The sequence below is a fragment of the Pelmatolapia mariae genome, linkage group LG20, assembly GCF_036321145.2.
Source record: "Pelmatolapia mariae isolate MD_Pm_ZW linkage group LG20, Pm_UMD_F_2, whole genome shotgun sequence".
NCBI lineage: Eukaryota > Metazoa > Chordata > Actinopteri > Cichliformes > Cichlidae > Pelmatolapia > Pelmatolapia mariae.
Window position 1 is genome coordinate 9,475,590 of NC_086244.1, and position 17,386 is coordinate 9,492,975.

Sequence of the window (17,386 nt, forward strand, 5' to 3'; positions counted from 1 at the left end):
TCATCATTTCTTTTGTTTTTTAAAAGAGAGAACAAACGGCTGAACTCGAAGCAAAGAGTCTTGGCACGTCAGATGGTCAGGTAACAAACAACAGCAGATGTAGTGCCATTAACCTCCTTCTTGAGATGTAACCAACAGAGGGAAATGCAACCATTTAAGTGAGCAAATGGCAGGGTGAGACTTCACTGTGGAACCAGAGTCACTCCCTCAAAAGTCAGACGATAAGGTAAAGTTAAAAGAGGGGCAACTGCTTCAGTCGCATCTTCCTCCTAGCTGCCTCACAAGGTTTTTGTTTTGGGGGTTTTTTTTTTTGGGGGGGGGGGGGGGGGGGGGGGGCCATCTCCATAAAGGAACAGCAAAAAGTACAAAGCTCTAGAGGGGCTGACTGAACCAGGACTAAACAAGAGAGAAGGACTCAACAACTCTCCTGCCTGGGATTCACTTTAAGATTATGTGGTAGCCGTCACTTGTGTCATCTGAAAAAGAAAGGAATAGGAATCAAAATAAAAATAAAAAATATCAGGGAAACACACTAAGATAAACTTGCAGCAAGACTATAACGGTAAATACAGATAGAGATAAACTATAATTTTTTGCTGCCATAGTCATACCTTTCATCGTGTCCAAAACAAAACAAACTTCATCTTGGAAATTCTGAATCATCTGTTGAGAGGAGAGGAAATGATTATGCAGGTGGGAAAAAGACAATATCGTTTGCAGGTTTATGCTTGTGTAAGCTCTTGAGACCATAAGTTGACCATATTTCTGTCTTTCTTTGAAAATCTTTTAAGACAAACAAAAAGCTACAACTGATAAGTCGTTAGCCAACTGTTTCAATTGGCTGTTTTTACATATGTACTGCCTGGCTCCCTCACAAAAAGGGGGGGAAAAGTCATAGTCTAAAAATGAATTGGGCAACTCTTAGCTTTTATAACGACACATATTTACTGTGGTATTATTTCGATCGGGTTACGTAATGCAACATTTAGTTTTGTCCAGAGTTGCATTCATTTTTTTAACTTGTATGGATGATGAGAGAGTCGGACCGCTGTGTGAAGTCTTCCCCAGCATATCCCAAAGATTCTCACTCGGGTTAAGACGTGGATGAGTGTGAAAATGATGTGTCACGCTGCCTGAACCACTCTTTCACAATTTGAGCCTCATGAATACTGGCATTGTCATCTCAGAATATGCTGTACTATCAGAGAGATGAAAAAACAAAATCCGCTGATGAAAAAAAAATCTAGTCATTCAATAGATTCAGGTAGTCAGCTGACCTCATTTTATGGACACACAGTCTTGCTGAATCTAGACCTAAATCCTGAATCCACAAGCTTGTAATGTAGGCACTAGTCTTGATCAGTGCATCACTTCATCCACATGTCTTCCTACCCTAAGGCACGCTTCGCTCTGGAACAGGGTAAATCTGTACTCAGCGGACCACATGATCTTTTTTTTTTTTATTGCTCCAGAGTCCCATCTTTATGTTTCCTTGTAAACTGATGTGGAATTCAATTTTCCACGTGTTATATACTAATGTCAAGTAAATGTGTTTTTGTAACTGCAATAGACTACAGGAAGCTATGGGGGCACTATCACTTATATTGTCTTCCAAGGCTGCACTCAACACTAACAAAGAAGAACGTAGCGCAAACAGCAAAACAGGAGGATAGAAGAAAATGGAAACTTTTTTTTTAATGTGAAATCATTTCACAGAAAACAAACAAAGTTGAATGCAGATGGTGCAAAGCAGACAGCACTACTGCAGTGCACAAGCATTTAAAACGCTGGCGCCCTGGAGCTGGCGTTTGACAGTTTTAGAGAGTTAAGTTAGTGCGTTGATACGTTGTTTATGTTAGTGTTTGTACAGTAATGGGGTTTTTTTATGCTTAGTTGTCAGAAACGTCTTTGGATGATACTTTCTAAGCAAACAACATTTTAGTTTTGTTAGCTATTGAGTTCAATCTGATAGTAAACCATTAAACAGGAGTAGCTAAACTACTTCCTAGTTTTTTTCCTCACATTAATATTATAGTAAACCTCTTCCACCTAACGTTAGGTAGTTAATCTGTGGGTTGGACTATATCATTAAATAACTATATTTATAATCAGTTAAACAGGTTCATTGGCATTGAGTACTACACCATCTGAAAAACTATGATATAACAGTCTTTTCTAATTCTGTTTTACTAGTATTAAGCACAGGCGTATAGATGAGTTTGTCCTTAAAAGAGGCTCATGCACCTCTCAAATGGCCGCATGGTATCAGCTGCAGCTGAGAACATCATCTCAAAAACAAGACCAAGCCTCACTCCAGATCATGTCCACTGCAATCATGAATTCATGAACCGAATCATCTGTAAACTTTGGAAACTGTTTTTTTGGACTGGAAAACAAACTTTTGAATTTAATTCGAAGCTTTATTTGAACTTATAGACTGAAGCCAATTTTAGTTTAGTTTAGTGGAGATAAGAGTTATAATCATTGGCTAATTGACTAATCAAAGAAATTGGCAGATTAGTCGACTACCAAAATAATCTTTAGTTGCAGCCCTACTAATTTATTTATTCCAACAACACTTCTTTCTCCAAGATGGTGGTTTACCACTATACTTCCAGTTTTTAACAAAGCGTTTGACAGGTTTTAACCCACTTTTAGTAGTTTAAGCAGTATCCTTGGTTGTTTTCTTTGTTTGCCAATAACGTGATCCAACCTTTCCTAACATCTTTCCATAACAACAGGATGTCTTCTAACATGGGTTAAATAACCCCATGTTGAAACTCACAAATGACTGTCGTTTGAGCCAGGCAGCATTTAAAAAAAAAAAAAAAAAAAAAAAAAAAACTGTATAAAAGTATGAGAACAAAAACTTTAAAGAAGTTAACAAGTCGTGTTATTATCTTCTGGTTCTTTTCTACTTTTTTAAAAACATTTGCCTGTCCTGTTGATATCGATCCACTAATTAAGGTAGACTAAATGTGATTTGTTGCTCTCCTAATGGTGTGTGTGTGTATATATTTTCATGCAGGAAAACTCCTGCATCCTCCTGTTCCTCTCTCCTGTGAATATAGGTACATTTACACAGCTCCACTATTCTGTCTGTGCAACTGCACTATTAGCAATTAACATCAGAGTTAGCTACATGGATCGAGTGCAACATTTAATTTTACCAAATCAATCCACCCAACCCAACCCAGGCGCAAGATCTACCAGTTTTCCTGGGGAAACCCTGTGCTTGAATTCATATATAATAACAGCAAGTCTCTACTGATTCAAAAAGTGCAAGTCTTCAACTCACAGTAAGATCATAAGAGGGGGATTGCCTTACCTCATCACTAACCAGCACATGGATGCCAGTAGGGCCTTGTTTAAAGATCTGATTGATCTGCCTGGGTGAGATGCTGAACAGATGAGCAATTTTCTCTGTCAGTTCTGTAACCGTGAGTTCCTCCAGGTAAATGGCGTGATATACTGCAGAGAGAGGAACAGAAAGGTTAACACAAGCTAAACAACAAAGGACGCTCACTAGATATTAGGCATGCTCAATTATAGCAAAACTAAATCATAATTGTTGCTTAGACTTCAGAAGAATAATAGTGCGGGGCTATTTCCTGGCTGGGCACCTGTGAATGGTTTAGATCCTTAATATTAGGCTACAGTCACTACAGTAGACTAGGAATCACAGTGGACAGACTGCTACATGACCAAAAGTTTTGTCACCACGTGCAATCAACTTGTTATCAGCCTGCTTATGGAAATGGTCATTTTGAACAGACGCACCAGGTTTGAGATCATTGTGTTAGCATTCTGTCTGCATTTAAAATTTAGACAACAATTTTTTGCACATCCTTGCCAATCTTTTGAGACTGACTCCAGTCAGTATGAGTCTGACAAAGATGGTTTGGAAGAAGGGTTCCTCCCACCTGGCAACATATCCATTTGCCTTGAATTAAAGTGGTCAACAGTTACTTGCAACAGTCCCAGACATAAAATTTTTTTTAATGCAATCACTCGCCAACCACCAGTTTTTCCTGTTTACGAGGAGGTTGCAATCCTAGCTTTACTCTAGTGTGACTGAGGCCCCTCAAAATAGAAAAAAAAAGAGAAAAAGAAAAACTTTATTAATCCCAAAGGGGAATTCATTAGATTAAAAAAAAGTTTGCACGTCAACAAAGATAATGATTAAATTTGACCCTGAACATACACTGACCAAAGAAAGCGCTGGCAGCAGCATCTCCATTTTCATGTTTCGGATGCTGTTCCCGTGCCTGCTGAGACTCCTGGCAAACATAGATGGTGAGTCTTGGACGTACCACCCTGAATTCAAAGAGAGAAATAACTAAAATGCAGATGCCTAAAAACATTCATACTCTTTTTTTTATAAATTAGGTAAATTATATATCCTAAGAAGGTAGGAAAATTTAATATAACCCACCGTCCTTTAAGTGCATTGAAGAGTCTTATACCATCAGCTGGCCCACAGATCTGAATAACATCCTCCCTGGTCAGCTTCAACAGGTCTACCCCTGGTACACAAAAGCAGATCCTATTCTCAGTCTCTACAAACACGCTGTTGCTTTTACATAATTAGTTTTTAAATCTATGAATTATGATTCAAATTTGTCTTGTCATCTTTTACCTGATTTTAATTCTCATGTCTCCTTCAGTAAAGCACTCTGAATAACCTCTGGATATAACAAGGTGCTATTCAAATAAATGAGTACATTTCCAGAAAATATCTTTCTAGTTTCACATTAAAGTGCAGCCTTTTATCTTATGATATGGCCAACGAGGTAACCATATTACCTGAGAAGTTAGTGAAGAGTCGACAGAAAGGGGAGAAGCGGTTTCTATGAAGCCACTGTTGTGCATCCTGTGGTGTTGCTGTTGGTAACAAATTCTGAAAAGAAAAAAAATAATTCATCAAAATACTCTGACATATGCAACCGTGTCAGAGACCGTGTCACCATGGTTACCCCATCAAGTCCTAAATTTGTAAAACATAAAAAAATTAAAATTGTAAACACATCAATGAAGATTATCAAGAGCTGCTGGATTTTACCTTAAAAGGCAGGATTTTAGAGACAGGTAAAACTCATTTCAAAAACTATTTAGATATAAGCACGATGAGCTACATTATATCTGAATCTGACATATATATGACTCAAGTCAGATATATATCAAATGCTTTCTAGTTACACACTGAGTCATATTTTATACTTGCTAATGAATCTCATCCCAGGCAGAAGTTTAACACCCAGATGTCAGCTTTGCATTTGAGCTTATTAAAATGCAGTTGCTTGGTGTGGCAGGAGGTAAGCAGGCGGTAAAATAAATCCAAATAAATCCACAAACTAAAAATGAACTTACATCTGCCACCTGAACAACAGGCTCAGGAGGCTGGTGGTTTGGTGACCCGTTTCTACAAAGGATGAAAAATTTACCAGTTAGAAAGAAGCAATAACAACAAACTCCACATTAAGAAAAACGTAGACCTCATGTGTTTCCCTTACTAAACAAATAAGGCCACTACATGGATTTCATAGTGATTTTTAAAGTAATCCAGGCAGCATACCCTTCAGCCACTGGAAAGCTGTTGTGGGTGCTATTGAAGCCAGGAGATGGGGAGTTGTTGACATATGTGACCTCAGGCCAGGGAGAGCACTATAAAAGACCCAACATTTGTGTTACTGTAGCGTCTACATACATCACCAGTATTTTTTGCTGCCAGCAGATTTGATCTTAGGTTTCAATTAAATTGAATTTGAACCAAACTCCTTAAGTGCTTAGGAAAACGGATTTAAAAGATGGATGATTCCACATCATTTGTGTCTCGCTGTGTCTGTGTCTCTTCCGCAAGTGTCAAATCACCTGTTATTTCCTAGTAAATACTTTTTTAAATTCTGAGGTTAAAATGACAAGCTCATTAGTCACTTCAAGAAAAAAAACTAAGAGTTATTTCTTTTGATAACCGATTTATCACAAAAACATTCTCTGGTTATGCTTAGAAAAAATGTTTTGTTACTTTTTTAAAATAAGTACATAATATACTTTGACAGTAGGCTAACATCAGCAGTCTAGTTAATTATATTAAGTTAAAATTCATTTTGATTTCCTTTAAACTACTTTTATCCAAGCAGTGATTACTGCTTTGAGCTCTTATATGCTTACCTCTGTCAGGATTGTGGTTTCATAGGAAGGCTGGTACTTTTCCTTTTCCTGTGGCGCCCTCTTCTCCATCTTCTCCCTGTCCGTCTTCTGCTTTCTGTCTGCACCTTTAGGCTAGAACACGTCAAGTGGAGGAAATAAAGATGGTGAATATGGACAGTACTGCCACAGGGACCAAATACAACATTTGCACTGGGGTGCATTAAAGATTTTATTTCAGATTTTCTCTTTTTCCATGTCATTCCTCTGACCTTGAAGACTTTGACCTGACAGGAGGCAGAGTGAAGATGTTCTGTGTACTCTCCATTCTCATTCTCCTTAAACGTGTCAATCTGGATGCGGAAAGGCACACCCTTTTCTCCGCCATGCTTCCGCATGGTGAATTCTGTGCTAATGCAGTGAACCTAAAAAGGAAAGGAATATGAAAACAAAATCTACACAAGACTGATGACCTAACTGTAATATCAACAAATCATGCCAAAAGTGTTACATTAGTAAGTGCAGACTGACATTCAGTTTACTTGTACAATAAATGAGTAAACCAAATGTAAATAGGCTCATCTCCGTCACGCCAAAGCACTCTAAACTGCCTCATATCACTATTGTTCATTTTAATTTAATAATACAGAGAATAAGAATTAATGACACAATCATTACTATGTGTTGCCCATCAAGCTACCTGGATAAAAACTGAGGTTCTTTTTGATGGATCCCAAAGGAACTCCACCGTGTTAAGCTGAGTGGGGTTAGCCCTGGGGTCAATTATCCCCACTGACATCGGGATATCTGCAATGGATCAAAGCAAAACAAGCAGTTATCAAAGATGCTTTTAATATACACCATCTTCTCGTTATTGCAACCATGAGTATGAATTTCCGGTTTTGGTTAACAGTTGGTATCCTGAATTTACTTTCTGCAAAAACTATTTCATTGTTAGCATACATATAGGGCTACACACCAACCACCTTTCAAAGCACAAATTCTGTCCTCGGGCCCCTCCTTTTCATCATTTACCTTCTTCCACTCAGACAGATTTTTCGTAAATATAACATTCAGTTCCACTGCTATGCCGATGACACCCAGCTTTACCTCTCTACCAAACCCAATTCTACTCTTCCTCCACCCTCCCTTACCCTCTGCTTAGCTGAACTCAATTCCTGGTTCTCCTCCAACTTCCTTAAACTCAACAGCAATAAATCAGAACTTCTCCTGGTCGGCACTAAACTATCGCTATCCAAAATTAACGATTTTCCTCTCACTATCAATAATTCGTTGGTTCCTATCTCTCCCTCTGTGAAAAGCTTGGGTGTCATTCTCGACAGCACATTATCCTTTAATTCACATATCAATAATGTCACACGTGCAGCATATTTTCAACTCCGTAACATCAATCGCTTCCGCCCTTTCCTCACTCCTCATGCCACTGCCATTCTCGTCCATAATCTTGTTATCTCTCGAATTGATTACTGTAATTCACTATTATTTGGCCTTACACAAAAATCCATTAACAAGCTCCAACATGTCCAGAACTCTGCTGCCCGTATTATTACTAGGACTTCCTCTACCCACCACATCTCCCCAATCCTAAAGCAGCTTCACTGGCTCCCGGTTAAATTTCGCATTCATTTTAAAATAATCCTTTATACATTTAAGCTATTCATTCTCTCTCTCCACCATACCTTTCTGATTTAGTACAGATGAACTTCCCATCCCGGTGCCTCAGATCTTCATCTTCTCTTTCTCTCTCTGTTCCTTCCACTCGTCTGATTACAATGGGGGGCAGGGCTTTTAGTTGCTCTGCCCCTCGACTTTGGAATTCCTTACCCCCTGACCTCAGAAACATTACTTCATTCCCTCTTTTTAAGTCCACCCTCAAAACTCACCTGTTTAAAATTGCTTATGTTTAAACCTCTGCATGCTTTTAACTTTTATCTGTTACTCTTATTATTGTGTATATTGTGTATTTGTTGTACAGTGTCCTTGGGTGCTCTGAAAGGCGCTATTTTTAAATAAAATGTATTATTATTATTATTATTATAATAATAAATAAATACCTGATCTTTCTGTTAGCTTTTTAAAAATATTTTTTAATGCTCACCCAGGTCGAGAATGCGATCCCCTGGCCTGTTCCAGCGCCAGCCTTCCAGCTGCTGGTGCTCTGTGTATTGAAGTCGTCGGTCATGAAACACCACACGAATTATGCTCTGAAATTCAGAGAAAGTAATTTTTACTGAAGGATTAAAGAGAACATACACTATCGTTACCCTGGTACCCCAGCACAAGGGCTTAGTTCAGCCTTTGCAATAAAGCGATGTGATTAGCTTGCCTAACTACTCAACAATATAAGATTCTAAGCAATTTACAAAAGGCTGGTGTGAAGGAGATTCATCTAGATGTGGTCTTTGTCCCAAAACCTTTTCCTAGTGGCCATTTCATTCCCCATAAACACTTCAGCAATAAACAATAAAACAGATCTTAGCTGTTAGACTGTTTTTAATCTCTAGGTATAGTTTTAATGCTAAGAAAATGCTTTTGAGACTTTTGAGACTACAGACAACTGGCTGAGAAGTTGGCTGAGACACACAAAATCTGTATTTTACACCACTGAAGAGATGCTTCTGACACACTGAAGATACCTTCAAAGTAAAAGTTGATTAAAATTCATATTGCACTGAATATAAGAAATGTAATCACACAAAAATGAATCATCCATTAATTTCATCTAACCCTGGAGTTACTTATTCCATTCTACTCGCAGCCCCCTGGGATTTTGTGAAGCATGGCTGGATGTAAGATGAGCCGTTGGCTGGAGCTTTTCCAATAATATTTATACAGGTTTACACTAGCAGCTACTGGATTATGCAAATATATATATATATATATTTTTTTTGTAATTGAAGTCTTTATTTGTTTTTAACATTTAACCACATAAAAACAACAAACAAAACAACAACAGAAAAAAAAAAAGACAGCTTCAAATCCCATGGTTATTTCACCTTTGCATTTTGGGTCTATTTTCAATACTTACTAACTATCGGTACACACACAAAAAAGGACAATAAAATCAAATTCTTAAGTTATTCCGTTACTGAGTGCCTACACAAACATACAACGCAGCAAGCATAAAATTTAACTAAAGATAATTGCCCTGACCAAATAAATTCCAACCATCTCAGCCAAAAACACGTCCCCATGATTTGTCAAAACCCTCCCTATCATCATTAATCCTAGCCAAGAATTTTTCATACGACACCATTTTCAGCATATTTTCTTTCCACCTATTATATTCTGGAGGAGATGGTTCCTTCCATACACCGAGAATAACTCGGGCCGCTGCAATCACCCCCACCTTTATAACCACAAAGTCATATTTTGAAACCCCAGGTAACACCGACCAATCCCCTAATAAGCACAGTCTTGGTGACAAGGGTATTATCAAACCAATCCACCTTCCTATTTTGTCCAATACTTTTTGCCAAAAGGGATAAACTTTCCCACATTCCCAAATAGCATGCATAAATGTCCCTGGATCTGAACTGCATTTCCAGCATATATTACTGGGATTGATTCCCATTCTATAAAGTTTGGACGGAGTGAAGTACCATCTGTGTATTAATTTGTACTGAGTAAATTTACCCCTGGCCTCTCTTATATATTTATCAGAGAATGACAAAATTCTACACCAATCTTCTTTAGAAATTGCACAACTCAAATCTCTCTGCCATATAATCCTCAAGTTTTCACATATCTCTTTTTTTGGATTGTTAAACAGTTTGTAGAAAACAGCTGCTCTATGTGCTGTACTGGACAATTCTAAAAACTCCACCACCATATTTGTGCTTTGAGTAAATTTTCCTTTGGTAATACAATCCCTTATTTGTAAATATTTCCAAAAATTATTTTCTCTTACAAACCATATTTTTGGGTTATTTCAGCAAATGACATAAACACTCCCCCTGAGTAAAGATCACTTATCCTGTGTATGCCTTTGACAAGCCACTCCTTCCAGAACACCGTTTTTTTCCCCCAATCTGTACAGCAGTGTTGTTCCATAGCGAGGTATAAGGTTGTCTTAAATGAGATGCTCCACACATCTTGTGCACCTCTACCCAGACAGCTTTAGAATACCCGAGCACTGGGTTATTATGAAAGTCTTGTCCATTAAATGCTGAGCCCTGTGAGAGAACATCCAAGGGTGTAAAAGGGCTCACTAGTTCCTGTTCGATCTTCATCCAGCTCAGCTCAGAGTCCGAACCTGTCCAGCGCTTGGCCAGTCTTGACATTTCAAAAGCTAAATTATACAACTTCACATTTGGGAGGGCCATTCCCCCAATGTCTTTAGAGGCCCACATTTTCTTTATATTCACTTTTGGCTTCTTGTTATTCCACAAAAAATCTTTAATTAGCTTCTCAAATTGACTAAATATGTGTAAATGAATTCTTACAGGTAACATCATGGAAACATAATTGAACTGTGGGGCCACCATCATTTTAACCACATTAATTTTACCCCATAGTGTAAGATTCAATTTACCCCATTTATCCAGATTTGTTTTTATCTTTAGGAGGAGAGGTTCCATATTTGAAAGCATAATATCCTCCAGTTTGGGGTTTAATAATATTCCTAAATACTTCATACCTGAAGTTAAATACTTAAAATTGAATGGAGTAATGCATCTAGAATGACATGATGCTGATAGTGGCACGCCTTCTGATTTGTACCAGTTTATCTTATAACCTGACAACCTTGAAAATGACTCAACACATGTGAGTAGCGCTGGTAGAGACTGCATGGGATCCGTTAATACTGCTAATATGTCATCAGCATATAGAAATAACTTGTGCTCCATACCCCCTGCATGAACACCTCTGATATCCCTGTTAGCTCGAATAGTTAAGGCCAGTGGTTCCAGAAATATTGTGAAAAGCAGCGGGGACAAAGAACACCCCTGCCGGGTCCCGCGAGTGAGATGGAAAAACTCTGACACCAATCCATTTGTCAAAACTGCTGCCCTTGGACTTGCATATACAGTTTTGACCCAGTTACAAAATCCAGGCCCAAACCCGAACCTTTCCAGGGTTGCCATAAGGAAGCCCCATTCTACCCGATCAAAAGCCTTCTCAGCATCCAGCGAGAAGGCCGCAACCGGAGCTAGACTAGATTTGCTTTTGTGCATGAGATGAAGAAGTCTTCTAATGTTATCACCTGAAGACCTATTCTTAATAAAACCAACCTGATCACCATTAATGATATCTGGTAATATTTGATCCAAGCGGAAGGCCAAAACCTTTGTCAAAATTTTGCAATCGACGCCTAAAAGGCTTACTAGCCGGTAATTTGATGGGTCCGATTGATCCCTATCCTTTATAGGAATAAGGGAGTGTTAGAGTGAATTGTTAAATGTTTTTCATTTTTATGCTTACCATCTACATTGTTTAACTGTGTGAGGAAAGGAATTCTTTCTGTCCTCTCCTCCCTAAATTCTCGAGGTTCTGGGTGGGGGGCTGTAGTCTTTTATTACAGGCAACATCCTTGTGAAGGTCTTTAGATGCAAGCTTCCTGCCCAGCAGGAGGCCACACACACACACACACACACACACTTACTTACATACAGAAGTTCACACATATACATACAATGCCTTAGAACCATGTGGGCGTTGCTTCGCTGTGTTTTGTGTGAACTGTCTCTCAATAAAAGGCAGCGAGAGGAGGCCATCGTTGGGGTCATTTTCGTGCTGGACACAGATGAGGCCTCCCTTGCGCAAGTAATCGATCGAACGCTGTTGCCTTGTTTTCTTTCATGATGAATAAGTCTCTAGAACTAGCCGGGTTTGTGGGAACAGACCCAACAGGGAGATTAGTGCCTCATTAAATGTACTCGGTAAGGAGCCTATTTCTAGTGCCTCAAGATAAACTTTATGCAAGACTGGAGCTAAAATATCAATATATTTCTTATAATACTCAATCGGGAAGCCATCCAAGCCTGGCGATTTCCCATTTTTCATTGATGAGATCGCAGCTCTGACCTCTTCTTCAGTTATAGGCGCATCCAGTCTCGTTTTTTGTTCCTCAGAAAGAGTAGGTAATTGTAGACCTGAAAAAAATGTCTTCACCTCCCCCTCATTAAGTACACCAGCAGAGGTATACAAATCTTGATAAAATGATTTGAAAATTGAATTTATTTCTTTTGATGCAAATATATTTTTAAAGATTTTCTTACCTTCACCATTTTGCCAGTGATTTCTGGAAGTTCCCCAATTTTCCGATTGTCAAGCATTCTAATTTCATAGGATTGCCCTGCAATGACAAGTCCACATAAAAAATAAATATATATGTTCATTGATATTTGTTTATTTCCATCACACTATATGTTACACTATAACATTATCACAGTGGCCCATTCTGCAATACCACAGTCACTGCTAACTAATCCTGATATGGCAAAATAGTTTTGTTCTAGAGTTCAAAAATACGTGACTAGGGTTAGGATTAGGGTCCGACTGTTAGCCTTTCTGCCTACTAGGTCAAAGGCAGCTGAATTTTCTCTCAGCAGCTTTTGACTTTGAACTCTTAGATATCATTAAATTTGCACAAAGTTGAAAAGTACATGGTGGCTGGGATCCTGATGCTGACCTTGGTTGAGGTAGGTGAGTGTTTCATCATGCAGTTTAACGGCTGGCGAGGTAGGTGCACACAGAACATACTGAAAGGGTAGGATCTTGTTGTCACTGTCCGGTGGGAGGTTGGACTCCTCCTGTTTGAAAATGGGAAGGGCAAGTACATCGCTGCAGAGACAGAAGAAAAACAAACTCGGTAAGCTGCCAAATTCTTATCACTTCATTATGCAATACAGAACATCTTTTATTAAAACAGGGCTTCTTTCAAAGAGTTTACAGAAAACCAGTCTAAACACTTATACTTACTGATCCAATACGACCTTCAGCCTCATGATACAAAAGGTCTCCCTGTCATTACTAGACAACACTTAAAACTGGCTGGAGAATTAGGGTGTTCTCTAGCTTCACAGCTCAGTAACTATAATGGAGGCAACACTACCAAATACCAAGGTATCCAGTCTACATGTCACTGTTCCTCTCCACACAAGAATTTCTGAAACAAGCCACCACTTTCCACAGTTTTAATGAGCCAGAAAAGCACACAAAAAGAGATGGGGGTGGGTGCAAAGTACTTCAATCAGCAAAAAATATTTTCTTTAAACTTTTAGATAAGCTACAGCAAATGAAAAAGCACAGAAGTGTCTGCAGATAATTACACTAATGAATTCAGGATATGCTACAGAGTGATAAGATAGATCAAATGCCCCAGGGGACTATTTTCTTCAAAGACTATTAGACTCCAGTTAATATTCTCCAAGTAGTGTTTTGGCTTCTCACTTTATCTGCACATGGCATTTAATTCGCACGTCTGCCAGCATGAAGAGATTTTTCCGCTCAAACTGCCCACGTAGCAGTCAGAAAATGGGAAACACTGCACATAATGGATGCACCTGATCACTCATCTTTAAATTACGCAAAATGTCCAAATGAATTTGACATGAGCAGCTGTCTGAAGACAAACTACAAGACAGCTTACATCTTTAAAAAAAAAATAAACCAAAACACTGTTCAACACTGTTTAATCTAATAAATTACCATATGGCCCGTATTGGTCATTATAAATGTAGCACTGGCAGCATTCAGTAAAAGGCCTTACCCGTCCAAAACTCATACTGTACCTCATACTGTACGCCCCCGCACCGAGTTCCTGGCCAATGCCGGACAGACTGGCATCAAAGTCCTGGACCAGTCCGGACTCAATCACTTCATCCGTGAGAGGCAGTTTGAGAGCCCACGCCATGGTGATGGTGTGGAGATTTTAACGGAGTGCAGTTCCGGTTGAAACTCGAGGCAAACGTTATCAGTTTCTCACAGCCTTTCAAGATTTAGAAGAGAAAGTAAAATATGCGTGAGTGTGGCTGTGATATTTAAAAAACAGTGGATATTTCTGTGTTCATTAGCAGGACATCCCCCCAAACCTGTTAAAAACACGAACCAGTCAGGTGTCATTAAGGAAAGCAGCGTTCCCGTGGTTAACGATAACGGTAGTCGTTAACACACGTTTTATGTAACTGTGTATTGCTTACACACACTAACTTGTGTCACGCTAAAATACACTTTATGTCTTTACTTTTTTTTTTATTCACATAGTAACGTAAGTCGTTGGAACTGCAAAGCTTACCTTTAGGTGGGAAGTATGACTATTTGCTAATAACACTGCAAGTTTTATGCCATCATGTCGCGCTCCTTCGCCCAAGCGCTAAAATAAACATGTCGAGCTAACACCTTAGCTGCGTAGCCTGCCAGTTCGTTCAGCTAGCAGGATGCTAGAAATCATTAAAACGTCCCGGGATGCTAGCCCTTCTCTAGCTTATTCTGTGGCTCGGTTTATTTGTGGTTAGCATATCTATACGTAAAAAGTGGTCAAAATCGCAGGAGATGCTTAAATATATGTATTATAATGTCTTGCTTTTGTTTGTTTATCTAGCTTCCTCGGGAAAAGGAGCTGCCGTAATTTCCGTTCCGTCTCCTTCTTTGTATCGTCTCAGAGTGCTAGCAAACACCGTTGTGACTCATTACCGCCACCCTCCGCTGAGGTCATGGCTGAAATAACCAATGACTGTTGCTTATAACGTGTCAGTGACGACAAATAATGCTTTTCTTCTTTTACTTTTTTTCGGCAGCTCCCTTTACTGGGGCATTTTCCTTAAAATAAACCATATACAACAACCAGAATAAAACAAAATGTCATTTACCACACAAGACCATTCCACCCAGCTGGATTCCTAAATGACAAATATCCACAGGGCATTTCATCCATCTTTATGGTCTAAAGATTTTCCTTTCACCAAGAATCTGTTTAATTCTTTTTTCTTTCTCAACAGGTGATCCAGGTGATCGATATATGTATTTTTTGTCTGCTTATTCTGTTGGTTTTTGTTTTTTGCCCTTTTTCCCCGTCCCTCTTCTCAGGTTTTTTTCTTTCCCTCTTTCTTTCTCCACATTCTCTCCTCCAGTCAAGTCTGTCCCGTATTCAGCAAGTGAAAATAAAATAAACAATAAAAAGTTGAATCAAATGGACCATTACGGCAAGGCTGGGATGGTCCATTTGGTAAAGTAAATCCGTTGGGCATCTTTCTTCGCCTTTAGACAATAATTCTGATGGCAAAAGAACCAAACGGGACAGGTTAAAAAAAGAAAAAAAAAAAAAAAAAAAAAAAAAAGAATCTGTTTAATTACCATAGCACTGTCATAAACGACCTGATTTAATCCAGTGGCTTGTGTAGTTTTCTTTAATTTAAAACATACAACACACATTATCAATTGAAAAGGTGCTGGTAAGTTGTTATCCAACAAACCATAATTTACAGATTTATAATTCAGGTGGAATCTTACACCAAAGTCTCACATTGTTGTCCTGAACTCTGAAACAGTCCAATAAAATATGCTGTTGTGATTCCTCTTCACTGCAAATATGGCACTATAGCACGCTTTTTAGCTGTCACATAACAACTCCAAGGCAAAGTAGCTGTCACCGGAAGTTTTCTGAGAGAGATCAACCACCTCCTCCACTCATCTCTCATCTCCTTGGATATCCTTTTGTTTTGATTTTTTTTTTTTTTTTAGCTCTGCAGGATACCCATCACAAGTTTTTGTTTTCTTTTTTTTTCTCCATATTTAAAATCACTCACCAAATTAAAAATCATTTTACTTGACCAACCACACCAATAAATTCTGTCACAAAATCCCCAAGGATCCTTTTCTACTATGCGCCTCATTTCTTTTTCCATAAAGAAAGGTCTCCAACCAAGCAAGCTTTAAAACAAAAATAATTAATTAATAATTAATTAAACTAATCAACAAAATTATTTTTAAAAGCGGGAATAAAGGTGGTCACATTCAGTTTGTCAACTTGTCCAACACAGCAAGAATATGTTTTTTGAGGCTGTGAACAAAACCTTCACAGAGAATTAAGCTTCTATTGTAACATGTAATCTAAACTTCCTAAATTTTGCCCTTTGTTCATAGCATCCATGTTATACCCAAAAAACTAAAATGAATACATAAACTGATAGACTGTAACATCTACTGTAACTATCCATTTTCTATTGTTCAGTCTGTGTCACAGGGATCCAAAGACAACCTTTTAAAAAATTGTATCTCTGTTGAAAAGCACATTTCATCATTCACGTTCAACTACCTAGAAAGAATATGCACTGCTGAAAAAAAATAAGGGAACACGTCATTTTCACAGTATAACACAAATTCAGTTACATTTCAGCCATATAAGTCTGTCAAGAGAGTAAAAACCACCGTGAATCAGTTTCACCAAAAGAAAGTCACAACAGGTCCTCTGGACAGACAACAACAAACCAACTCCCCAGAAAATAAATGGTTTAACAGGTGATCTGACCAGTGCCCCACTGATTTTTGTTTAATTTTGCTTTTTGTCAGTGTCCTGTGGGTACTGTCTTGTTTCTGCAGCCTATTCAAGTTACACAGGTAGTCCAGCTCCTTTAGGATGACACAGCCATCTGTACCACCATAGGAAAGTTTGTTGTTTCCCATCATAGTCTGAAGAGTGTGGAGGACATACCTGGAAACGGGCCACTTCACAAGGACAGCTCAGGGCTGAATAAGCACATCAACCCAGTAGCAGGACTGGTATCTGTTCCTTTGGGTGAGGGGGGACAGGAGGAGAACTGCCAGAGCCCTACAAAATGACCTCCAGCAGGGTACTAAGATGTATTTTTCTAAGCAAACTGTCAAAAACACACTGAGTATGGCACAGAGGCCCAATATCCTTCAGTGAGAACCTGTGCTATCAGCCTAGCACCATGCAGCTTAACTGGCATTCACTCGAGAACATCAAAACTCACAGGTCCGCCACTGGTGCCCTGTTGTCGTTATAATTTAGAGCAAATTCACACTGACCACATATAACACACATAATAAAGACTGGCGACACTGTACTGAATGTCATGAATTGTGGTATCAGGATGAAATCCTCAGGCTCACTGTCAGACCTTTTGCTGGTGGAGTGGGCCTCGGGCTCCTTCGGGTGCAGGACAATGCTCAGCCTTCTGTGACCAGAGTGCGTGGGCAGTTCTTGGAAGATCCTTTTTTGAGTCATGTATATCAACAGACAACAATCAGTAAG

At 38.8% G+C, this 17,386-nt stretch overlaps 1 protein-coding gene across 1 annotated transcript; it reads right to left on the minus strand.

The window, feature by feature from the left end:
• Positions 1-318: 318 nt before the first annotated feature.
• tfcp2 (transcription factor CP2) lies at positions 319-14,759 on the minus strand. The gene is made up of 16 exons (XM_063463911.1): positions 14,408-14,759; positions 13,905-14,101; positions 12,803-12,954; positions 12,390-12,466; positions 8,267-8,372; positions 6,848-6,954; positions 6,420-6,572; positions 6,172-6,282; positions 5,576-5,664; positions 5,371-5,422; positions 4,807-4,900; positions 4,436-4,526; positions 4,211-4,317; positions 3,329-3,471; positions 612-663; positions 319-476 (listed from the first exon to the last, which is right to left on the minus strand). The coding sequence occupies exons 2-16, from the start codon at positions 14,024-14,026 to the stop codon at positions 439-441; spliced, it is 1,494 nt and encodes a 497-aa protein (XP_063319981.1). The 5' UTR covers positions 14,027-14,101; positions 14,408-14,759; the 3' UTR covers positions 319-438.
• Positions 14,760-17,386: the final 2,627 nt, after the last annotated feature.